This window comes from Anser brachyrhynchus (assembly GCF_964034855.1).
Source record: "Anser brachyrhynchus genome assembly, chromosome: 29".
In the NCBI taxonomy this organism is placed as follows: Eukaryota; Metazoa; Chordata; class Aves; order Anseriformes; family Anatidae; genus Anser; species Anser brachyrhynchus.
Genome location: NC_137722.1, coordinates 1,911,190 through 1,936,472, shown reverse-complemented (window position 1 = coordinate 1,936,472; position 25,283 = coordinate 1,911,190). Strand labels below are relative to the sequence as shown.

Sequence of the window (25,283 nt, the reverse complement as noted above, 5' to 3'; positions counted from 1 at the left end):
CTGGTGCTGCCTCCCACGCTGTCCTTGTTGACACTGACTGCACATTACTGGGAGAGGGTGCAAAAACTGGCGTGGTTGGGCTGCCTGCTCTTCAAATATAAGTTATTGCTCGCTATAGCAGGGTAGGAGACCCTGTATTTGTACCAGAGCTGCTGGACGTGCACTGCGAGAGGCCCTTCCTTCATTTTTTTTAACTTTGCATGCATGACAGAATTTCAAACCAGTGAAGCGTGTTGTGACAAAACCTGTCTGTGGCCCTGGTTGGGATCCCCGCTGCGAAGACTTAGCAGGGACAGTAAGGACGAGGCTGGACCTGAGGTGGTGCCGAAATCCGTGGGTAACATGGACCCGCTGGTGGGAGCAGTGGTGTTTAACTCCTGGCTGGTCAGAGCAGCGTTTAACCACGGTGGTTAAAAGCACAGAGACTTTCTGCAGCCCAGACCTACCTGGTCAGAGCACTCGGCTCGAGGCAAGCTGAACCGAAACCGGCTGCTGTGGGGTAACGGGATTCCTACAGCTCATCTCTGGGAAGGAGAAATCTGCGGGTAATTCTGCTTTTCTGAGTAGAGGGGAACAATTTTAACCCTGCTCACCCACTCACTTCCTTAAGTAGCAGTAAAATTGCTGGAGAAGGAACTGCCTGTCGAGGGCAGGGCATGACTGCCTCGATGTCACGTGCTGCAGCTGTGCTGAGCCCTGAATTTGCCCGTCGGCTCGTCCAGACAGGCATGAGAAACAGCAGCCTAGGAGCCAGCTCCTTGTAGCCTCGCTCCCCGGGCACCTACTGCAGGTAAAAAACCATCCTGGGGGACCGAGGGCTCCACCAAGCTCGTGGGTCTGCTGCCTTCCTTAGGGTCCCTGATCTGCTGCGATTTTGAAAAACTCCTTCGAGAAAAATTGCAGTTAATTTTAAGGCTTCACAATCCCTTTGTTTTATCTTTTGTCTCCTCGGTGAGATGGCCTCTTTGTTTTGTGTCTCTTGTTTTGCTTCTTGCTCTGATGTCCCCGTCCTCCCCCTTCTGGCTTGGTGCTGTTGTCTGTTTGCTTTAACCTGTGGCTGCTGCGTTTCTAGTTGTCCTTTATGCAGCTGATAGAGATCTGCTGAGGAAACACTGCTCTGCTCGTGGCTCGCAAGGAAATTAAGGTTTGTTGGGAATGCTTGGGCTCCAAAGGTGCAGGCAAGCAGGCTGGGCTTCATCGTGGATGAGAAGTGGGATGACCCGAAGGTAAAGAATTAAAGCAAGTAGTGAGTCAATGAGGAGACAGCACGGTGGCAAGCTGAGCCTCGGGAGCCTGTGTGCAAGGCAGGGATCTCCCCTGAGGGACTGGGGAGAGCTGGAGAGTTTGGTCCCAGAGGTGCTCCCTTGCAGTTCCTGTCCCGTTGCATTTGCATGCATGCAAATATTGCTGACTGTGGGGTGGCCTCGGGTGGTGTGCTTCGGTCTGTTGCTCCCACAAACTGGAAATAGCCCCCAGGGATGCACCAGCCCTGTCCTTTCAGTGCGTGCAGGCTGAGGGATGCGCTGATGTCAGGTCCCATCGTACCTAAAAGCTGGCAGCTGCCGTGGTTGTGCTGTAACTTCCTGCCTGTTTGCACGGGTGAGGCTTTTGGTCCTGTTATGCTGTGTTTTGGAAGCTAATTTTTTTTCTTTTTTCAGCAGTAAGACTCGTGGTGGCACTTACTGTCTGCCGTAATGCCAAATTCCTGGGAAATGTGCTTGGTGGTGAAGCTGGATCTTTTTTTTAAATCAGTGGGGAAGCCTGCGGGGTTTATCTGCCTCTTGTAACGAGGGCTGGTCAAGGCTTGTGTTTCTATGGTGTTGGTTTAAGGTGACTAATCCATCACAAATCAGCTCCTGTCACTTGCTGCTTCTCCAAATGTGGCTTCCTCCAAGTCAGTATTTTTCCCCGCCCTAATAAGCGAAATGTCTGAAAACAGTGTAGGAAATAACGCAGCAAGGTAGAAAGTCTGCAGTCAGAGCAGCTTGACACGTCTAGGTTGATGCAAGGGGCTTAAATTTTGTTGTCTTTCACAAGGTGTTTTTTGTTTGTTTTTTCACAAGGTAGGTCCGTGAGTGTGGCTGGGTGTTCTCGGCATCTCACGGTGAGCACCTACCATCTGCTCCCAGCACAAACCGACCAAAGCTGCCGGTTCTCTGCTTCTGGGAGCGACTTCAGATGTTGCTCTCTATCTACCGGAATCTTAGTAAATTAGTTTATTATTTCAAAGGCCACTGGAGCAGATCGGCAGCCTCAGAAGGGCCCTATCTTTTCTGCATATGATATGATTTTGAGAATCCCAAGACCTTGAATTCTGGACTCGTTCTGCAGAGCTCCAGGTTGGCACCTCGCAAAGAGGAGCCGTTCTCCCGGAGCCTAGCCTTGATATCCGAGTGCTTGCCTGTTTTTAACCCCCTTGTTTTTAGCAGGGCAGGAGCCTGAGGTGTGTCTGTTGTAATACCTGACCTGGTTTTGTCGGGTCTAGCTGTGGCTGCAGCCCCTGGTGCTGAGCTCGGGTGGCTCTCCAGCCCTCCCATCCTCTCCTGGTGGTCTGGAACAAGCTGTGAGTTGTTTCTGCTGGGGGGTGGCCGGGCACCTCCTGACACTTGCTCTGTGTCAGGGGGGCGAAGGCTCCAATTCTCCATCTCACAGCTCCAGGTCACGTCTTCAGGTCGTTATTCCTAGGCTGAGTGAGCTGCAGAATACTATTGCTGAAGCTTGTCCTCTGTCTCTAGCAGAAAACAAACAAAAAAAACAGCATAGACTTGATATGAGGAGATTTTCAACATCAGACTTCCTGGGGGGTTGTATATTCTTGGTGTGACTTTTTTTTTTCCCCTTCTGGAGAAGGATAGAGCAGTTTGCATTCTTCACGAGAACCTGTTTGCATACGTTTCGAAATAGGGGAGAAGCCCTTAAGCAGTGTGGTATTTGCCACATGCAGGGACAGCTCCTTTCCGTTGGTCCTTCCTGAATTTTTGGCGTATGAGAGCAAGGATTCTTCGGCTGCTCTCGCCGGGGAATTAGGGGTTGGGAAACGAGGGCACAGACGAAGCACACGAGGAGCGATTTGGGGCGAGAGGAGCGGGTGACTGAAATCCAGGGAGGCTTCGGGGGACACGAAGTGTCACGGGGAAGAATCAGTGGAAATAACTGCTGTTGTGAATTTGTTAGGACCAAGCATTCCCTTTGCCCTGTCCTTGCCGTGCCCTGCAATTAGCTGGGTGCAGATGTGCTGCTGTTACTCCGAGGCACAACGGCGCGGGCAGAACAACAGAGATATCAGCGTGGAAATCGTGTTGACTAAGCTGAAGGCAGAGTTTCCATTGGAAACATTAGCTTGGAGAAATAACTCTTCCAGATAAGAAGTGGAAATGTGGAAGAAGGAAATGGCTGTTGCATGCTACTCCTGTCCGCAGTTAAAGCGACAAGCCAAAAGGTTAGGAGAGGCAGACATCTGCTGCTGATAATTTGTGAATGGGCTAGGGTTACAGCACCTTAATGCCAAGTGCTGCGCGGTGCAGCTGGTGGAGATTTAATTTCGGAGCCCGCCCTGTGGTTGGAAGGGCTTCGTGCTCAGCCAGCTCTGCAAACCTGCCGGGCTCCCACCTGGGAGCTCGGGGGGAGCAAATGCCTGGCTCCTGCGTCCCCCGACGAAGGTAAATTTTTGGTGAAGCTCTAGCGGGTGACTAAGTACCAGCTGCGGTGCTGTTTGGAGAGAGGCTGTGCCAGTAAACATGTGTTTGTTCACCGCGTCCGTCTGAAAAGCAAACACGGCTCCGCTCCCTCCGGCTCGGCAGTGACAGCCCGCAGCGCTCCCAGCCTCAGCGCGTCCCGAGGCACCTCCGGGAGCTCCGGTCTTGACTGTTTGTTCTGATTTTTGTGAGTAGCTTCCCGTAGCTGGCTTTATTCTGTAGCCCTTGACCACCTTAGGGCAGCCAAGCAGGACTTTGTGCAGCCGGGATCAGGCTGAGATGGCTTCTTCCTCGGCTTCCGCAGCCTGCGGTAAGTCGTAGACACATGGGGGGGCAGGCGAAATATAGCAGGACTATTATTTTTTTTTGTGCTTTGTCCCTTTTTTTCCCCATGAGCTAATGAATATTAGAGGCAGGGACGGTGCTGGCTGTTAAATAGCTGTCTTGCCTTAAGCAGCTTCCCCCAGAGGCAGGCAAGGAGCAATCCCACTGCTGCACCTTCACAGGGACCAGCGCTCGGAGCACCTCGTGCGGAGGCCAGCTCGGTGTGCCTGAGGCACGGCCAGGATCAGGCCCTTCCACCGAACCCAGAGCGGCTTGCGGGCTGTTTTGGTGAGCCACGAGGGGTCAAATCCTTCCTGCAAACCAACGCTCGTGCCTTCCTGCCGACCTCGGGGCTGAAGGTGTCGCGCGGCGCCTCCAGCATCCCCTCAGGAGGGATGAAGTTGGGCTCCCACGCTGCTGTCGCGCTGCCTGCGGCGTTTTTAGCCCTGGTTTGCAGTGGGAAGGGATCCTGGCAGCGGCTTGGCCAACGTGCAAGTGTGAACACGCCACGTGTGTTCGCTCCGGACCGGTTTTGACAGACCGGAGCTCCCGTTTAGAGACAAATGTGCACAGAACAAACCCCTCGGATGCGGCTGAAGGGCTGCACCGATGGTGACCGCCTCCATGCCCTGCAGGTTTTGGGGTGACAGGGGCATGAAGAGCATCAGTGACCAGAACTGCCCCCCGAAGCAGCGTGTCACCCCGGCTGCTGCTCCTCGGGGTGCTCAGCGCCAGCAGAGCTGCTCGTGGGCGCAGGAAGGGCCGGGAAGATTTTGGTCTAAACTGGCTGGTTCTGTGCTTGAGCCAAAAAGTGCTTTTCTGTCAGGCTGAGCTGAGCTAAGGAAGCACCGTGGGTTTCGGCTGCTGAGCTGGGTGTGGAAGAAGGGCTGGGTGCCCTGTTGGAGCAGCATGGGGCTGGCGGATTGGGAGGAATAAATGAGGTTCTGTTCCGGATGCTGAGTAGCTGGGTTTGGGCATAACCAAGGCACCGTGTTTTAGGCAGAGCAGGCTGGCAGCCGTGCCGGAGTTTTAAATCACTTTGCTGTGAGTGCAGCACGATAGCAGCACATAAACCACTTTGGAGATAATCCAGCTTAACATCTAACAGCTGCCTTTCTCCTTAAACAAATCACAAACGCATGCAACAGCTTCTGGGCCAAGGGAAACCAATACAACTTTCATTGCACAGGTCTGATGACTTTTTTTTTTGTCATCTTACCACTTCTCATTCATGACTAACATCCTCCCGTGGCTCTGCGCAGGAAGCGAGGCAGCCTGCAGCTCGCCCCGCTGCCGTGGGCTCTCTCCACTTGATGCTGCGCTGTTTTCTAGGTCGTCCCTCGAGCCTCAGGCTGCGTGGCCGGGCTTTGTTTGCTCTCTGCGAGTCACGGTCCTCGCGAGGCTGCGAAACAAACTCGGCGTCTGCGGGTGATGCTCACGGGGAGGGCAGGCATCCCTCCCGAAATGTGCAGAGGCAGTGGTCAGGGACCTTGCTTCTCCTTCGGAGTGCAGGGACCGTCCGTGGCCGTGCTTTATTAACGTGCACCAGTTGCTGATGTGCACCATTATGTGCTGCTGCACCTTAAATGCAGCCGCTTTGGAGGGGGAGCTTTGAGGAGGGATGGAGCAAACGGGGAATATCAGCTGTGTAATGGGGTCTGCGGGGCCAAGCGCTGGGGCTGATGTGTTGGACCCCTGCCTGTGGCACCGAAGCTCAGAGCCACTGCCTCGTTCCTGGGGTGAGTTGTCCCAGCACGGGTGTGTTTGATCTGCCTTGCGTGCACGTTATCGGTTGGCAAACCTTCACCCTTCCCTCTCTTTTTTTCCTGGTTTTTGTATCGGTGGTGGCTGGAGCTGGCACCAGCTGCATCTCCCCCCGCACTCGGGGCATTCTTCCTGCTAAAACCCCGCGTTTCTGTTCTGGGGCAGGCAGCCCGTGGGGTTTGGTGCCAGACAAGGACAAAAGGGCTCGGATGAGGCTGGGAGAGGCGTCTCCTGCCTTCCTGTTCCCCTTCAAAGCACGTGGCGGTCATCTCCTGTCACCTCCTATGAGGGGAAATGGGAATTGTTCACCCCATTGCTGGGAACCAGCCCCCGTTTGGCAGGGCGCTGGTGGGGGGCTGAGCTGGTTGCTTCACCCCCAAACCCGTGTGGGACCCCAGTGCTGCTGGACCCTGCTTTTGGGGGTGCCCCAGGCCTGGGGCTGCTCAGGCTTGCAAGGAGAAGAGCAACTGGTGGTTACCCGCTCAGACTGGAGGCACTGGGGTTGGGACTGGCTTATACTGTAGGAATATTTTGGGCCTGATTGGGACAAAGGGGCCAAAATTACCCAGGACGCTGAAGTTCATAAAGAGGCAGTGATCTGCATGTGGACTCGAGGTGTGTGAGACTTTTTTTGCACGATGTCGGTGCTGAATCATTGCTCGACGTCTTCTTTGAAATCAAAGTCTATGAGAACAAGGCTTTGCCGAAACGTTGCCCCTATCTGAAAGCTTTTATGACTGCTCTTGCTCTAGAAATGTTTTGGGGCTCTGAATCTCTAAATGAATCACAGGTACGTGACGCTAAAATGCAACAGCTCCTTCACCCCAGGGTGGTGCTCCGAGCGATTTTTGGGCATTGCTTCTGGACGAGGGTCCCCGAGGCAGATCCTCCCCGTGCTGGTGGACATCAGGAGCTGGTCAGAGGTAGGAAGGGGGCTCGGCAAGCTCCGGTGCCCAGGGGGAGCCCACGGCAGCCCCTGCGTGGCTCGGTGCTCGCCGTGCGCTCTGCCGCCGCGGTGGCTCCTCCAGAGAGGGACAGGGGCTCCGTGGGCGCTCCAGCGATGCCGTAACCGAGCGCTCGTCTCTGTTAATTGCCCTTATTAATTACCCTTATCGGCAGCCGATGGGCAGGTGGGGTGTGCCGGGCTTGCTCATCCCAGTTGGCAGCCGGTCCTGAGAGCTGGCTCTGTCTGCAAGCTCTTGCGTCAAGCTGGTCCAGAGAGGGTTGCACGGCTCGGAGAGGGTCGTGGCTGGGAACAAGGGCAGAGCCTGAGCCAGGTGGGCTCGAACAAGACCTCCTCCATCTCTCCTTGTGCCTGTGGCCAACCGAGGTGACACCAAGAGGTACTGGCTTGTGCCACAAAGCCATGATACAAGCTGAAAAGGAAAAACAGGGCAATCCACCAGCTCTGAGTTGCAGCCATGTGAAAAGTTGCTTCCATCTATTTGTTGAAGGTGAGGTTGAGGGAAGATCTGGTGCTCACAAAAATCCCGTATTAGTGATCCTGCTGGTGCTGGTGGTGTCCTCGGCTCGCGGATCCAGCGGGGTTTCTGCACTGTGGGCTCTGGCTACTTCTTCATGGCCTCGATGACAAAGCGTCGTGCCAGCGAGGAGTCAGGTTGGAGGTATTTTTGATGCTGTGCCCGAGCGGTAATCTGGAAATCTGTTTACTTCATTCCTCCCCGTCAGGGGAACGGCGCTCAGAAATATTTTCTGCTTTTACCTGCGCATGTAAGGATTTGTTGCCTAATTGCAATGTGAGATCCCATAAAGATACTTGGCTGATGTGGTAAAAGAGCTTGTGTATGGCCAGATGTTTTTCTCCTGCCTCTCCATGCTAGGAAAGCTGTTGAAGGCTTGCATCACGATGCTTGTCTCCGGCCACGGTGTCCCCTGCTCCTTCTCCTGCCTGTTGGTGCCGTTTGTGCCTGGACTCCAGCCCCAGATTCCAGCCTGCAGTGGTGCAAGGTGGGGCAAGAGGAAACACGTCCACGGCCCTCGGACCTGCCCCGTGCATGTGCTTGCTTGAGGCCGTGTCGCTGCACCGAGGGGTGAGGGACAGATTTTGGAGGGTCGCACGCTCCTGTGTGCTCGCGAGGTCTCCTGGAGCTGTTCTGCAGGGTTTGGGTTTCTCTGACACCCGGGGAAAGCCATCGCCCTTTCCCAAAGAGCCGGGAAGGGCGGTATCAGCACGATGGCTGTGGAAACCCAAATATCCCCTCTTCTGGGTCCCCACCAGCCCCAGTGGGTGGGAAGGGCCCCACAGGGCTGAGAGCAGACCTGATCCTGCTCCATAAATGCTGCCTTATTTGAGCGTTGTCACCAAGGCACCGGTGTCTGCTCCTAACTGCGTCACAGGGATGCGTTGGGGTGGCTGTGATTGAGTTTTGCGTGTCCCTGGGCTTGCTCTGTCCAGCACCACGAAGCATTTGGACAGCCCCCGATTCCTCCTGGGGAAGGTGATGAGCATCCTTCGAGTGGGGTTTTCGGGTCCCTTTGACCTTCTCGAGGCTGCTGGTGTTAGCTCCTCCAGCTGCCGCGCGGCTGTCTCACGGCAGCGACATGCTGTTTGCAGACTGGGAGTGTCTGGCCTCTCCGGGGTAGGAATTGTCATGCTTACGTGTTCCTGGCACGGAGGCGCCTCCAGCCCAGGTCTGGGGGCGTTGGTAGCGCTCCAGGAGGGTTTTACATCTGATCAGGTTAATGGGGGAAGGGGTGGCAGGAGCTGGCTTGCAGCAGGTGATAAAAGAGCTGCCAGGCTCCTGACTCTGCCAGCCTCGACAGCCTCCTTGCCCAGCTCCCAGGAGGTTGCAGCCACTCTGGGTGTTGCAAAAAGAAATGACAGCCTGCTTCTAACCCAGAAACGGAGGTGAGCGTAGTGCAGGGAGCTTCACCTGCTCCGTCCATCCACGTGCCCTGTGCGGAGCCACCGTCCCCGCACGGACCGGTGCTGGGCTCCAGATGTGCCCGTGGAAGCAGCGCTTCGTCCTCGCGGGAGGCTGTCAGTCAGCTCCCCTAATAAATCTCACGGAGAGCAGCAGCAGGGCTCCCTGGAGCTACAGAAGGAAATGATTTAATTGCCTTTTTAATAGAGAAAGGGGTTGCTCGCATGCCGTGACTGGATGTCTTGAATAGGCTGATTTGTACTGGAATATCTTCTCGAGATGCAAGTGCGTTGCCAGTGGCTCTGGGGATGCTCCGCGGAGCATCGCTTTGTTTTGATGTGTCAACAGCGATGTTAATTGAGTGTGAGAGCCAGGGAAATAGTAAAAAAACCTCCGTGTGAATGAACGGGCCTCTCCAAGACTAAGCAGAGTCTTCAGCAGCAAGTCGAAGAGGCGTTGGGGTGAGGATTTGCTTAGGCGTAAGAAGCCAGCCTGTTCTTTTCAGGCTGTGTGAGTAAAGCTTTTTGTTTTGCTTGGCAAAGAAACGAACCCAAAAATGTGTTTCGATGGGGAAACAAAGATATTGAGAACTTGACAAATATTTTCCTGCTATTGTAACGGTATTTTCTGTATCCTGCGAACGTTTAAGGTTGTTAGTCTCAAAACCCTGAAGGCTTTAAAGCCTCTTCAAGGAGGTGCCACCCGCGCTGTCCGGGGAAGGCTCAGCCGTTCCTTAACTGGCTCGCTTTCTCCCCAGATCTTCAGCACGATGGTGAAGCCGGAGCCTCCTGGGCACGGGAGGCTGGATACGGGCTCCTTATATTTGCACCCTCAGCCAGACAAAGCCTTGGTCTTAATTCTAGTTGTGAATTTGCCTGGTGCGAGGTGTAAGGGGTCTGACTGCCCCGTGAGCATCCAGGCACGGCTCTGCTGCCCCTGCCCCTCACCCTCCTCCTCCCGAGCACCGCAAGCTCCCGTTTTCCCTGAGCTCTCGCCTGTTGCTTTCAGCAAGCAAAACCTGGCTCGCTGAAAGCACGCAGAGCCCCTAACAGTCGCTTTAAAGGCTTTTTCTCTCCTGGGAGTTGATGTCAAAAATGCGTTCCTGGCCCTGCGCGTCGGGAAAGCGGGGGGCATCTGAAGCCAAGCCCGCCGAGCCGGGGTTTGTGCAGCAGCTGTCCGAGCCGGCTTTGTGCTAGCCTTTGCTCCGGCCTCTGCTGATGCCAGGAGGGGAACGCGCTGTCGGGAGGCAGCGTCTCAGCGCCGCGGTGCTGGGGAGGAAGCAGACGCTGAGAGCGGGTGAGTAAGGCTTTCAGCGGGAGCCGTCATCCTCCGGAGCCTTCTCCCTTCTGCCAAGCCTTGAAGAGCCGCGAGCGCGGGTTTTGCAACGGCAAGCTGGCAGGAGAAAAAGGAAAGTGATAAAGCACGAGAAAACGCTTCAGCATAAACGCTTCCTACCGGAGTCTGAGCGGTTACCGGGGGGACTCAGATGCAAATACGGGCTTAAAAGCAGAGAATCCTTCCTCCCTTGGGCTCAGCGGCAGGTACAACTTCCCGCACCCGGTTCTTGTTCAAGTTCCCTCTCTACCCTCTGCCTGTTGTCCCAGCCTATGGCCAGCAGGTTGCGGGTTTGGTGGCTATTATGGCTCGATGGCTATTATGCCCATCTTCAGGATGACTCTACCCCAGTTTGAAGGGAATTGGGCGCACCTAGGGAATGTCAGCCCCCTCCCCAGGATGCTCCCAGGTGTCCTGCTCCCACCAGGTTTGTTCCCCAGCTCTCCTGCTGCCCTCCCCGAGCACGGCTGCTGACCTCCTGCCCCATGCCTGTGCTCTCAGCATCCCCCCGGCTGTCTCAGCCCGGGTACGCGGGATCTGTCGCAGCCCTGGCCGAAATAACAGCTGCTGGCAGCGCTTTGCACAGAGCTGGCTGATCGAGCTGCGCTCTTCTCCCCCCTCAACGTGTCTCCAGCAGGTGAGCGTTTCCCAGGTGCTCAAACCCCGGGCACGGCAGCTTCTGTGCTGCTCCTTTCCCCGAGTGTCATCTGGCAGCATCCCGGCGGGGCGCTGCGACTGAGTGCGACCACACAGCCTTCCCCGCCGGCATCTTGGGGCTGTTCGAGCTGCTACAACTCTGTACAAACCAGAGAAAAAAAAATAGGGGTCACTGGAAATCAAGTCTCCTGACCTGTTTGTGGAGCCTTGGGTTTGAGGCGGTGCAAAACCTTAAATTTAACAAAGCAGGGCTGCTCTGCTTGCGGCTGCAAGCCAGCTCACCGAAACTTTGCTGTGACTGCTGCAAAACTAGCCTGACTTTTTGGGTGCCCGGTGGGGAGAGGTCAGCGCTTTTAAAAACAAATTATTTTGCTTTTTTTTTTCCAAGAGGTGAAGGCTAAATGTCACGTTTGATGAATGAACGACCTTTCGTGGGGGTGGAGGGAAACTCCTGCGCGCGCTCCACCCCGCCTGCCGACGTCATGTCCATGATGGGGCTGAGTAAGGTTTTCCAAGAAGTCTGCGACGGCAGCTCGACGCCGCGCCATCATCCCTGCGGGAATTGCGGCCGGCGCGGGCTTGCTGCTCCCTAACGAGCAGCGGTGAGCAAATCACCTCCTGCTTCTTCACGGAGAGCTGGCAGAGCGCGAGAGGCGCGACGAGGGCGGCGGGAGACCTCCCCTAGGCTGCCACCAGCGCCTGCTTTCCCCATCCCGGGGGTGTCAGCGCCCCTCTGCGTGGTCCTGGGAAGGGGGGCAGAGCAGGAGCAGCACGAGGTGCTGGAGGAGCACAGGTGCCGTGGTGTCTGGTGGATGCTTCGGGTGTCTGCACACCCGGGAGCGAGCTCTGGGGTCTCCGCAGGGGGGTCTTACGGCACTGTCATCACTTCGGGCTGTGAGGTTGTGTTGGGAGCAGTGTGGTGACCCCCAAGGATAAACCACCCAGCTCCCCTGCTCCCCAAGACAGGGGGAAGCTTAAGGAAGGCGAAGCACCTTAAAACCTCGTTCCCATCTCTGAAAACCTTTTTCCTATCCCTATTTTAAGACCGTGTTAGCCCAGCGCTGGTGTGGTGCTTCCGTCTGCAAGCTGAAAGAACAAAGTGACGTGAGGAGGGAGCAAAACCTCCGAAACCTCCCCATCCTCGGCTCTCAGCGCCGCAGTGATCCCATTGACTTTGAAGATGCATGCTCTGCTGCGCGAGGACCCGCGTTTATAGCAGCCATCCAGCTCCGCTTTGCGCCATCCCCCGCGAGCCGGCGGGTCGCACGCCGCTGAGCGCCTGACAGGCTGAATTGTGAAATTGAAATTTATAGGAAAATATTACCGAGGTGAAGGGAACGAGCCGTGCGGCTCTCGCTGCCTTTTCCTTCCCGTGCCCTTGCTCTTTCTCTCTCTCGCCGCGTTCCCCGGGCTCCCCCAGCAACGTGCCGGAGCGTTGCGACATCTCCTCCCGGATCCGCGGTGGGAACCCGGCGCGTGGTGCCCGGTGGGGCTGGCTGCCTCCGGGTCACCCCACGCCTCTCGGGGTGCGAGCTGTGGTCGGCCTGCCCCGGCTCGTCGACCTCGGAGCTGTCTCAGACTGTCCTGTCCGTGTCGTTGCAGGTGGGTCCATGTCCCAGCTCCAGAGCTCCTGGGAAGCGCACCGGCAGGACATGGCTTATCTCCCAGACCCAGGTAAATGCCAGCCCTCCTCGGGCTCCTGTCCCTTTCCGTACAGGACCCCTAGCTAAAGGAGCCTCGGTCATGCTAAATTTCAAGCGAGGTACACGAGAAACCAAGAACTGAGAGCTGCTGCAGCTGCTTTGGGACCCAGGGGTCCCCAGGTGCTCTGGGGGCATCTCCCTCGTGCGTTGCCAGCTGCGGTCTGGGGCTCCGTGGGCAACCTCTGCAGGGCTCTGTCCCCAGCAGCGGGTCGAGAGGAGTCCAGGCTCCTCTGGCATCGAGCACCAGCAGTCTGGCAGACGTACGGTGGGGTTTAAATTGCTCGTGAGGGTTGGGCTCTTGTTGTTCTGTTTTTTGTTTTTTTTTCTGAACTCGCTTTTGTTCCAGACTCCTTGTCTGCAGTCACCGAGTGACTGATGATGTTTTGTACAGGACAATGCATCAGCTGGAAGCCTTCTGAGAGCAGACTAGGCCTAGACAGCAGCTATCTGCAGCACCTCTTGAGAATATACATAAATAAAACTTTAAAAAAAAAAATGAAAAAAAAGAAACAGGAAAAAAGGTCGCTTGAAGCTCTCGAATCAACTTGAAAATCTCTCATCCTGAGATGCACAAATGGAATAATGCGTCCTGTGCGTGGGGACACGGGGGCACAGGAGCTGAGCTGCGGGGTGGTGCCGCCTGGAGACACGGGCTGTGGGGTCCTTACCGAGACCTGGCACCGTGGAAGCTCCTAACCTTTATTTTCTTGCTTTTAGATATTTCGTCTTTGTAACAGCAGATAGACTTGCGCTGGTGGATATCATGAGCCAGGGAAAGCCTATTAAAAGCTCCCTTTTAATATTTATTTCAGTTACGTTGCACATGCTCTGCGCTAGGAGCACTGTTTCCTTCCTCCCTTGTTTACGTCCCTGCTGAGGATTTTTTTTTTTAAACAACGTTCAGTTGACTTGCGTTTGGGATTTTTCTCACTTACGGGAGCTGGCATGAGTGTGCTGGTGTCGCTTCCTGTCTGTGCACAAGGGAAATTCTGCTCTAGCTGGCAGGCGGTGTGACCTCTTTCCCTGTGGTTTTGCAGCTCTGGTTTGGGTGAATTTGGGTCCTTTCAAGGTTTTTTTCTCGACAACAAACACAAAGGAGTGGGGAGAAAAAAAAAAAAGATCAGGGTTTGGGGTGGGCTGTAGGACCCTTCCCATTTAAGAACAGATAAATGTGAGCACGTTCTGCAGTGTGCTTAAGGCTGGGAGCATGGGCAGGGGGGATTGGAGGAAGCTTTTCTCATCGGATCACCTTGAATGTAAGGAGGCATCCTTTACTTGCACCTAATTAGCTTTTTGTGAAGCTGTGACAGCTGGAAATAAATACCTGCCTTCCTCTGCTCCCCCAGACATGGAGACCGTGGCTGCCAGCACGTCGCTTCCTGACCCAGCCGGCGAGTTCGACAGGAACGTGCCCCGAATCTGTGGGGTCTGTGGGGACAGAGCCACGGGCTTTCACTTCAACGCCATGACCTGCGAAGGCTGCAAGGGCTTCTTCAGGTGAGCGAATCTCTGGGGAGAAAGGAGGCTTACCCTGCCGTCCTCGAGCTTTGAGGAGAAGGTGACGTGGTCCTTGGGGTGCTGCCTGGCTGTGGCTCGTTACCTGCAGCCCTACAGCGCTGGGCTGCGGGCGGCTCTGCCGGCCCTGTGCCCGCGTTGCAACCAGCTGATATGCCTGCAGATCTCGACAACGGAGAGGCCCCAAAGCACTTCCCTTTTTGTGGCTTGCCATGGCGATCCACTGCTGCAGAATAATTTTCCCCATAACCATCTCTCTGGGAGCCTTGCAGACCTCCACGTGCTGCGTGGACAGGAGCATAGAAGCCCCTAGCACACTATGGGTTGGGAAAAACACACCTGAAATGAGCGGTTTTTGAAAACTAAGCTGGTTTGCTGGGCACAAGCTTGTCTTTAAAGCAGCCTGTCTGCTCAGAAGCTCTGCGCGCTTCTGTAGTGGGAGATGCGCGGGGAAACCTGCCCGCTGCTGGAGGTGGCACCGAGCTGCTCCCCAGCTCGAGCAGCCTTTCCCTCCCCGCTCCTGGAGCCTAAAGCAGCTGTAGGCTGGACGTGCAGCTCTTCTGAGGCTTTTTTCCGCTGCCAGGTGGGAGTCTTGAGCAGTCTCTGGCTTGTCCCAAAGCACAAACATCTCAGAGCTGTGGGGGCCGCAGGCTTGTGGATGTTTGTTAGCGGCTCGTGTGTCTGCAGCGACGGTGCTGAGCCATTCACGTGGGAGTTCAGGTCGCTTGCACCAAGTGAGAGAATGACTAAGTGCTGGTGAGACCAAGTAAGATAATGACTGGTGTGGGACTGGCTGGGAAAAGCCTTGCTCAAGTATTTTGCACTGTAATGAGATGGCAGCAGCAGGTGGCTGGGGGATTGCAAAGAGCAGAGCTCGAGGCTTTGCACGCCGAGCAGGGCTCTTACATCAAGCAGAGCCCGGGCTTTCACAGCAAAATCGTGACTCCTCCTCGTGCAGGAATTTCGGGGCTAGATGGGGGTTTTTCACATACCACAGGCTTGCAGCCGGCCTGAACCCTGGCCAACTTGAGCAACAACATTTTCCTCAATCGCTGCTGCTGCTAAATGACGAGCTCTTCTCTCAGGTGCCCTCCTCCGTGCTCTGATTTGGGGTCCCCAACCTTCCCCGTCCCCCGTGTGCATGTGGTGGCCACTGAAGTGGCTCTCGACCCCTGAAATGACTGGTGCTGCTTGACAAACCCTTAACTGGGTGCGACGAGGCTCCAGTGCTGCTGCATTTCCCCCGTCTCTATTATCTCACTGGTGTAACCATGTACGACGTACGATTGTGACAGTATTTCTGAACAGACGTTTTAATGAGGTGAGAAGCTCCCATCTTCAGCTAGCCCTTCATGCCCCATATAAGGCCTTTATTTTCAATTTGAGGCTCGTTCTATGTTTTTTAATCAACCTTCCCAGACACGCTGTCCCCATGCTAGGTCTTGGTGTGTTCCCTCTTGCTGAAACAAGCTTGTTTACCAGCCGTTTTCAACCCTTGAGTTAATTAATGCTTGCTGCTGCCACAAGATCCAAGTGCTTTCTGCCTGAGAAGGCTGCAGCGGGGGAGCCTGGACCCCTACAACTCCCCCAGAAAAGCTAAGGATCCCTTCGCAAGCACCTCGTGCTTTATAACAGCTTGCGCTTACGTGCAATTAAAAAAAAAAAATCAGCTTGTTTTCCCTGAGCAGGTTTTTGGAGGATGGCTGCCCAGGTGCCAGTTCCTGGTGGCTGTTCCCTGGGGGTCAGCCTTGCACTGGAAGGAGCTAAAAGAGGGCGAGCGGCTGGGAGCATCGAGCTGCAGCAGCACAAGCTGAGGGTGAAGGACCTCCGGGTCGCTCTCATCTGCCTCGGGGGCCGTACCCGTGTGTGATTTCCCAGCATTAATCCAGCGTGAAATCACCCAGGAGGGTCCTGGGTTTAATGGCTCTATAAAAGGCATTAGGAATTTACGGGCACCTCTGGGTGCTCAGACGTGCACGTAACCCGCGGCACAAACAGGCACGAGCCAACCTTTGGCCGCTTGCTTCAAAGTCCACTGTTTATTAATGATGCCAACGGCAACAGTGGCCTTTTATTGAGCTCTGCTGTTTGCTCAGGGGCTCTCATAATGCGGCCAAACCCCGGTGATTTGTTCTGCTGTGACTTGGCTGAAGCATCCGCGGTTCCTCTGGTTTCTTCAGTAGTCCCGGGCTCCCCCAGCGCCCTGACCCTGGGTGTTAATAGCAGAGCTGCTTGGAAAGGCTCCGGGTGTTTCAAAACCTAGCAGCTCCCCACCCATCCTGTCTGCATCACTGCATCTCCCACTCCTATAATCCTCCCCAATTGTTCTTTGCGCTGTTCTACATGACGCTGTTTTGCTGGCTTTTTTTTTTGTGTATTTTAAAATAAATCCGTCCTTTCTTGCGTGCTTCCCTGGGGCCATGAGGTGTTTAGCTTAAAACACTCGGTCCCCTTGTGTTGGCTTCCTGCACCTACGTGGCTGTTGCTGGAGGGGAGGCAACCTGGGAGCCTGGTCTGTGATTTTTAAGTATGGGGGGAGGAAAGGATGCTGAGATCCAGGTGACGCAGAGGCCAGGAGTGATCCTGGACCCTGGAGAATGGGGCTGAGCACCCAGCAGGAGGCGTGCACCTGCCCAAGGTGATGCCCGGGCTGCCTGTGGAAGGGGTGGAAAGCAAGCAGAAGGCACCAAGCACCCATCTTGCTCCTTGGCTCGCTTCAAAGGGCTGCTCCTAATGTATTTCCCTAGCAAGAATGTGCCGGGGGTCTCCAAAGACATTTTGGGGGAAAGGGGTAGTTGTCTGATCATCTCCCAGGAGCGGAGGATGGAGCAGTCGGGATCTGGGGGAGAAAATATGAGTAGTGCCCTAGAGCCACCACTCTGCTCCAGGCCTTGGCTGTTGGTGGTTGGCTTCCCCGGGGGGCTGTGAAGGAGCATGAGGAAGGAATAGGGAATTATCCGATCCCAAGCAGTTTGGCCATGCCCTGCTTCTCAGGGAACGGTGCTTCTGCCGCAGGCTTGGTGCCAAAAAGACCCCCGGTGTGGTCCCCAGCCTGCTCCTGGGGCTGATGAGAAGGATGCGGCGCTCAGAAGGCGGCTGTGGGGTTTGATTATGAGCAGGGAGAGCTGTGTGCATCAAAATTTCATCTTGCAAACAAAAATTCAGAGGCTCCCTTTGATGATCGGTCCTGTTGGGTGCAGCCGAAGCAGGAGGGCTCCGTGTCCCCGCGAGGTGGGCGTCCTGCGAGCGATGGGTGCCCCCCCATGCTTTGCAGTGCTTGATGCTCCTTGTTTGCAGGCAGCGAGTGGTGATGTTGGAGGACACCCGTGGAAACGCCGTCCCCTTTCCCCACCACCTCTGCTTACAGGCCTCGGAGCTCCTTGCTGGGCAGAGCCCAGCTCCCTCGCCGCTGGCTGTGTTTGCTCCCGCCCGCAGGCTGCGTTTGCGCAGGGAGGGATCTCGTTATTTTTAACATTCGGCAGCCTGCCTGGGACGTGGATCTAAATGAGCCTTGAAATGGCCGGTTCTGGGGCTTTACAAAAATACACCGGAGCAGGACACTGTGTGCTCACGCTCCTCCGCACCGCTGATGCAAGGCCGGGCGCTTTGGAGCCACGAGCCGCCGACCCCTAGGGCAGAGAAGCGGCTGCTCAGAAACCCTCTATTGTGCCCAGCCGCCCTGGATTTGGATAAGCTGCAATTTTCATACCAAAACCATAATGTTGGTTTGCACACAGGACATCTTTCCCTGCCCCAGGGCCTCGTCTTTCTCTTGTTTGTGCCCTCCGCAGCCTTGCCCTGGGCTGTAGGGGAGAAGATGCTGCTCCAGATACTCAAAATACCCGAGTTGTTCACCGAAACTGGGAGATTCCAGCGTGCTCTGTTCCAAATCCTGCTTCGCCCCTGGCTTGGGAAGCATTTGTCCCTGTTCCTGGGAAAGCAAAGGTGCTGCTGGCCTTGGTGAAAGGGGAAAACCCAGAGAAACATGATTAAAACTGAGAGCCGGCTGCTGGGCGAAACGCGAATTTCAAGCTGAGCACCGCTGCGTGAGGCAGGTTGTGGAGGCTCTGCCATCAGCCTTGCCTGCGTTCGTTTTCCTAAATGCATTTATTCATCCGTTAGGTGAAGGGAGAGCAAAGCCTCGTTGTTTACATCTCCCTTTTTAAAGCAGCCTCTAATTGCACGCTGCATGCAGCCCAGGAACGTATATTTATACCCTATACGTGCAGCCTTGGCGCTGTTCCTGGGCTGGAGCTCTGTCTGCCCTTGCCTCTCTGCCTTCTCCCGGGGTTATCTGCACAGGGAGCTCGGGGTCATGCGCCACCCTTTTGATACCACGAGGGAATTTTATCACGGCTCCTCTTCGCAGAGGATGTTTCCTCCAGGCCCTGAAATGCAGCGCCAGCTCGGGGGCGGCCGGGTTTGGTTTCTTGCTGTCGTACCCGAGCTGCATCTCAGCACGCTGCGCTCTCCCAAGGGCTTTTCTGCGGCGTTTGCCCCTCTGAGCATCCTCGCTTTGACTTTCCAGCCCGGAGGCGCCCCGGGCTTGGTTTCCCTCCATCTTCACTTCACAGCGGCGTGCGTGGAAATGCTTGCAGATAAAGATAAGCTTTGCTCACCGATGGGAGGCCGTTGAGTAACTTTCTCCAAAGCCAAGATGTGGCATCTCCGAAACCGCCCTGAATGGACGAGCTCAGCTATGCCTGCAATGTGTCATTAGTGGATGTCGCGCTGGATGGCTGCGCAGGAAGGCGAGTTTTTTCGCTGGGAGCTGTGGCTTTGACCCTTTGTACTTGGAAGATTTACAGGCCTGATTGTAGCAGCGGATTAACGTGGCACGATGTGGTTTTGGTGGAGAACAGGTTATTATGTTAAGCGTTGTTTCTCTTGTATCCTGCAGTGAGATTTTTCTCGTGCACACGCAAACATGCACTCCAGCCAGTTATTCCAGCAAAGCCGGGCTTTAAAGGCTGGTAAATGTTTAATGACGCTGCTTTGGTACATGCTGGCCTGCCCTCTGCTTTTCTTTTGTTGCTGGTGGCTCGGGTGGGGGGTTCTCTACAATCCTTCCACCTCCTTCTTTCCAGCTTCAAAGTAAGTTTGAAACCAGCAAGCTGTTAAGCGGTGCTCGAACCCCCAGGCTGTGTCCTTTTAAGAAGGCACCCTTCTTGTGCCGCGCTGTAGTGACTGGACCTCGGAGATCAAACCCGTAGATGTGTGCGACCAGGTGCAGCCTTCCGAGCTTGGTCCTTGCCGGAGACCGGCTGAGCTGCACGGCGTCAGGTCAGCGCCGTTTCTGACGCGCCCTTGGGGGTTTTTCTCCAGCTATTTGGGGAGCTGGGTTTGTGATGCATCTCCCCCCCCTCGGATGTCCAGAGTGGCCTTTTGTGCGTTGAAAACTGAGTTGGGTGTTTTCTCTGCTCCTCTCCAGGCGAAGCATGAAGAGGAAGGCGATGTTCACGTGTCCGTTCAACGGCGACTGCAAAATCACCAAGGACAACCGGCGGCACTGCCAGGCCTGCCGGCTGAAGCGCTGCGTGGACATCGGCATGATGAAGGAGTGTGAGTATGCAGCCGGGCGTCCCGTGGGGAAGGGCCCTGCCTTGCTCTCCGATGTCCTTTTCCTTCTCAATCAACGCACGGCACAGGAGGAAAGCGCGCGAGCGTAAAGCTGTAAAAGCTCTGTAAGGAGAGGATGCAAAGGGCAGGGGACGTGGTGGGTAATGATTGAGAGGAGCTCATTTAATGATTGAGGCCGTTCCCGTGGCCGTCAGCCGCGTGGGGAGCTGCTTGTGCCAGAGCCAGGCTGTCTCTGCGGGCTGCTGGAGGGCAGCCCCACGGGGAGCGCATCCGGGGCTGTCGCTGATTAACTCACGGCCTTGCCCGTGCAAAGCCATCGGCCTGGCGCAGCACGAGCTCCTCGCCCTGTCCCGGCAGGCAGGGAGAACCAAACGGGCTTCCCCGTATGGCTGGTTTGCCATTTGGTGGCGATTCAACGTGGAATTGACAGACTTTTTGCTCTGCGAAACCTCTCGGGCCTTTTTTTTGGGCCCTTGTTCTTGCAACGTGAGCCCGGCCACCCGGCCACGTGCACGGCGGAGACTTAAGCAAATAGCAGAGGGAGGCAAAGTAGTTTTTAACCCAGTCCAAACAGACTAATGTTGTCCAAATATTTATTTTCTTCAACGATATTTTTAGATAAGCAGCTTTTAGAAATAAAAGCTGTTTGACACACTTCCTCCTACGCGCTTTCCCCGTCTTAAGTCTTTGGGAGAAGGCAGGCGCTCGCGTAGCGTTCAAACCAAAATAACAGCCCTCTGCTAGGAGACTCTGCAAACAGGACATCGTGTCCCGTGATTGATGGACCTGAAGATTTGGAACCAGCCTGGAAAATTGGAGTGCTGCTGGTGTCCTTACGCGACAAGCAGAGAGCAAACAGCGCCTGACGTCACGGCGCGCCGCCGAAACGCAGGTCTGGCTCCTCCGGCAAAGCAGAACTTGCAGGGGTTTGCAGGAGAAAATGCCTAAATTTCCAGGTGTCGCAAAGATCGAGCAGATCCCCAGGAGTGGAAGGTCCCTGGGTCTCCTTTTAAACTGGCAGCAATGCCCTGGGGAGAGGTGGAGGGGCAAAGAGCAGGTAGCGTGCCACGGGAACCTTTCTCGTGTGTGAGTACAGGGATGGGTGAGCCCACGGTAGCTCAGACCGCGTCCTGCATTTTGCCCCGCAGAAACAGCCACAACCCTCGGTTTAACGGCTGGACGGGAGCGAAGAGCCAGCCCATCTCCGTAGCTGACCAAGCAGCCTGAAAAATGCTCTGCGCAAAGCGTGGTCTTGGCGTTTTGCTGCTTTGGCATCTATGGTTGCAGCTTTTCTTGGTTGGAGCAGCGCCGTTCGGCGCCTTCTGCACCAAAAACCAGCTCGGAGGCCTCCTGGGATGTCCCCAGGGTGGTCAGAGACCCGGCTCCTCTGATGGTGCTTCTTGTACCGATGTTATCTCGTAATCGCGACGCGCGGAGAGAATGCGCCGCGTTATTGAAAAGCAGAGCGCTGCCATGCCCCAGTGCACAAAGCTGCCTGCTGGAAGCTTACGGCTCCGGTTGCTGCGGCTCATTTGGTGTGGCCGTTGCTAACGAGGGAAACGTGTTGACTTGTACCAGTTAATTAGCTGGGAAGGGCTGGAAAATTCAGCGGCCGCAGCGCGCCCAGGCCGGGGCCCGGGACCTGCCTGCTCTCGGCAGGAGTTAACTTGTAAGCGACCCCCTTAGCAAATCGTTACTGAATTAATGAAACCTAACCAAGGAGCCTAAAAATAACCTTCCTGCGGACTTTGGTGCTGGTTAAACGAGTGGGAACAAGGTGTGCTGCTGTTATTTTTAGGTCGCATCAGGGATCTTTAAACTCCGGACGGGAGCTCGTGTCTTCCCCCGGCTGTCATTGGTGGCGATGAGGAGAGCCACGGGCAAGGACGGGCAGGATTTGCTCCGCTGCCGATGGGTCCGAAGCAGAAATAAGAGCGAGATGGGGGTAAAGAGGAGGAGGAATAGGGCAGATGTCGACACGCCTCGTGCTTGTGTTAATTTGAGGTCTGGCGCAGGCAGCCCCCATCTCCTTCCCGAGTCCTGGGGTGCTTGGACCTAAAAGCCAGGCTGTGTTTTGACGTCGTCCTCAGCCACGTTTGCAGGGATGTCGCCAGCGGGCTCGATGCTGCGGTGACGGGCTGGAGGAGCCGGCGCTCAGAGAAGCGCGACGAGGCGAAGGGAATCTGGCGTGTCGAAATTCACGGGGAGCGAAAGAGTCCCCGGGGAGGGGACGAGGTGGAGGCTGGAGGGCAGCAGGAACACGCTGAGCCCGGCGAGCGCGTGGGAGCAGCGAGGGTCAGGGCCGGGCTGGGGGCAGCAGCAGCCGTCGGGCTGATCCCCGGCCCCGCCGCAACGCCTGCGGTTCAACCCCGAGCTCTCTGCAGCCAGCGTTAGCAAATATTTGTGGTTTTCCACCCGTCTTATCTGCGTGGGGTAAAGCACAGGGCAAGCTTACAGCGGCAGGCGATCAGCGGAGGCAAAACCCACCTCGCAGCCCAGGCGAGAAGCCACGGTGGTGGGAGATGTGCTCAGGGGCTGCTTCTCTTTGGATGGGGCAGATGAGGACAGGTTTCCACCCCGGGGTTACCGCCGCCTGCCCTGCCTGCTAGCCCATGATTTCTCCTAGGATAAAGCAGCACGAAGGGTCCTATTGCCTGGGTGGCGAGAAAATGCTTAAGTTATCCCTTTTGTCCTCCAAAATTGCCTTTTGCCAGCTGCCTGGCACTCGGGAAGGGACATCCATCCCTCCAGGGACCTGGGTGTCGCAGCCGCCCGTAACCCACGGGCGATTCACCTCTCTTGGTGTCTCTGCCCTGTTTTCCCCTGGCTTTTATCAGCTCTCCGATGTTTACAGCGTGTGCACGCGGGGACAGGGGACAGGCTTCCCCTTGGCTGCCCCCGTGCCTGCACGGTCTAAAGGTGTTGCTGCAAAGCAGGGAGATAAATAACGCGTCGCCGCAGCAGCCTCGTGGCGCTGCATTGGTCCTCTCCCCGCTGTGTTATTGCCGGGGAATTTTTTGTGCTTGTCTCGGTGCCCGTCAGCTGGGATCAGGGAGTCTCCTTGGGAGGGTCCCAGCTGCGCTCAGTGTGTCCTGGGGCTGTTTGTCCGTCTGCAGCCGGGTCCTCAGACATCGGTGATCCCCCTCCCCGATGTCACAGCAAGGTCTGGTTTGCCTGGGGTCTGCACCCCGCGGGGCTGCTCCCTCCACTTTCCCCTTTTCCAGGGAGAAGGCTTGCGGTTGTAGTCACAAGCAGGTGATGCTCAGCTTTCTCACCGCGAGGCCCAGTTTATGATCTCAGCGCTGAAAATCCCCTAAAGGGAGGAGAATAAAAAGTCATCCTCCGGGAGCCAGGGAGAGAGGAGGAGAAGCTGGAAAGAGAAAGGGGAATTTCCCGACTCCGTGGGACCATGGGCGAGGGCCGTGGGTGCGCCAGGAGGGAGATGCTGCCTGCAGCCCTCCTCCGCTTCCCCGAACAGACGGCGGGACTCGAAACCGAGCAGCGTCCCCAGTGCCCCAAAGGTGGAATTTTTCTTATTCCCTTATTCCCCACCCCGGCAGCCCTTGTGCAACGCCGGCCACTGGCCCCGTGCTGACGCCGGAGGCTGGCCGAGAGGCAAAGCGGGAGCACGAGAGGGAAGGAGGAGCGGCGGCCGGCCGGGAAAACGGCACCCGGCGGCGTCTGGGCTTTGGGGGCTGGCTGGGGGGCGTCTGCTCCCCGGGGGCTCGAAGCGGCCCGCTGGAAGCGGCCGGCGTCGCCTGTAATTAGGGCAGGCTGGGACGTTGGCGGGGGCCGAGCAGCTGGAGAGCCCTCTCTGAAATCTGTAACAGCATCGCTTTGGTTAGCCGCGGCTCGGCTGCGTCGGGGGGACACGACCTGCTCGGCGGGGGGCAGCCGGAGCTGGGGGCCCTGCAGCCGCTGGGGCTGCTGCGCTTGGCTCCGAGACCCGCGATTTAAAGCCCCGCTGCTTGCTCATCGCTTTGTTTTCTGTTTCAAGCTTTCCTCCCCTCCGGTTCCCGTGCAAACCCACGTGCCGTAGGAGGTGTGTGCTTCCCGGCCAGCCCATGGCATCCCGTTACCCCCCCACTGCAGTTTGTGCTCCCATCGCACTGAGTTTTGGCCGTGTCACCGCTCGTCCTGTCCCGTCCCCGCCGGCTGATAACACCCCCAGGGGTTTGGCGGCCGCTCAAACCACCCCGTCTCCCGCTGACGAAGGTGCTCAGGGCTCAGCGGTGGGAGCTGGGATTTGGGGGACGTCGGGGGGCACCAGTTTGGGAGAGGCAGCGGGGCTGAATTCGGCTTTGCTGCGAAGGTGAACCGGTGCAGAGCGATCCTGGGCACCCTTGGCAGCTGAGCAGGGTCTCAGCACCCCGCGGGGCTGCTCGGGGAGGATTCCTGCCCTCGATGCTTGCGCCTCATCCCCGTGATGTTAAACACGGAAGCGCTGCTGCTTCCGCTGCTCAGCCCTCGTCTGGCTGCAAGCCACTGCTGCTGCAAGGGGCATTTCTGCTTCTCGCTGTCCCGCCGAGACCCCGAATGCCACCCCGCTCTGAGAGCCATGCCAGGCAGGCTGTCACAGGGCGAGGGAAAAGCCCCGTGGCTTTTTGCACCCCTGGGGCCGGACGAGTGTCCCCCGTGCCCAGCTGGGGCAGGCAGAAGCGCCCGCCGTGCAAGCTCAGATGAAATGCTTGAACGACATCCAGCGAGCGCGCTTCGTGCCTGATGTTTGCCAAACTTCATCTTTGGCTGCTGTTCGGCTGCCCCTTCCCTCACCCGACGGGCCGAGTCCCTGCTTTGGCCGTGTCCTCGCCCGGCCGCCGCATCCCCCTGCGCTCGGTAACCCCAGCACAACCCCTGGTGTCGGCTGTGGCTTTCCCTGCTGTCCTTGTGGTGTCTGCAGAGAGGTCCCGCGTCTGTCCAGCAGCGATGGGCAGATGTTATCTCAGCCTCCGCGTGGGCTTGGGGTCAGGGCAGCCCACAAGCGCTCTGCTCGTGCCAGGAGCCTGGGGCTGGATGCCTCCGGCTCGGCGCTGGGGAAGGGATCGGACCTGGGGCGACCTTTAGGGGAAGGTGCAGGCAGGCAGGGGCATGCGGGGCCGCATCCGTCCTCCTGAGCACACAAATGAGATGCTAATCCTTTTTCCCAGGAACTTTGTAGAGCCGGCAAGCCGCTCCCGCGCTGACATCCTCACCCGTGTGCTGCTAACGCTTCTCCCTCCCCAAAGCAAGGCGTGCTCGGGGTTTGCTGCTCCCCGGCGTCACCTGGAACGATTTCCCCAGCCGTGCCGGGACGTTTCCCAATCCCTTGATGCTGGGCTCTGTCGCGGCTTGCACCAGCACCGCCGTGTCAGTGCGCTGGCTCGCGCCGCCCTCGCTCACAAGGCAGGCTGGAAGGGACTCGCAACCCCACTTTGTCTGATTTTTCAATTTGCCTGCAGGCCTTCCTTTGGGTTTTAGTCTCCTGTGGGCTCCGGCAAGTCCTATCAGAGCATTAAACACCCAAACAGGGACCTGCTGCCAGCTGGGGCTACAGCCCCTCTCCGTCAGCATCACTGGCGGTTTTGCAGTGGGTTCAGAGCCCCCAGCGTGGTCGGCCAAACCTCGATGCAACCAAAACCCTGGGATGGACGGGAATTGGTGCTTCGTTGTGCAGACCCTGTACGGAGAAATCCGTACAGGATTCTGTACAGGGAAATCCATACAGAATCCATACAGGGAAATCCTTAGGGGACAGGACCAGGGAGCACGAAGCTTGCCGGCGTTCATTCCCCTGCGGAAGCGATGCTCTGGGAGATGCTCTTGCTTTTCAGAAGCTCCCACCAGAG

At 56.7% G+C, this 25,283-nt stretch overlaps 1 protein-coding gene across 1 annotated transcript in view; it reads left to right on the top strand.

Annotated features, from left to right (window-relative positions):
* The first annotated feature begins 564 nt into the window (after nucleotides 1-564).
* The window catches only part of VDR (vitamin D receptor), a 32,907-nt gene continuing 8,188 nt past the window's right edge, over nucleotides 565-25,283 (top strand). Inside the window, 4 exon segments of the mRNA XM_080570871.1 lie at nucleotides 565-790; nucleotides 12,263-12,334; nucleotides 13,710-13,860; nucleotides 19,310-19,440. Coding sequence (XP_080426997.1) covers nucleotides 12,271-12,334; nucleotides 13,710-13,860; nucleotides 19,310-19,440 — 346 coding nt within the window. The 5' untranslated portion in view covers nucleotides 565-790; nucleotides 12,263-12,270.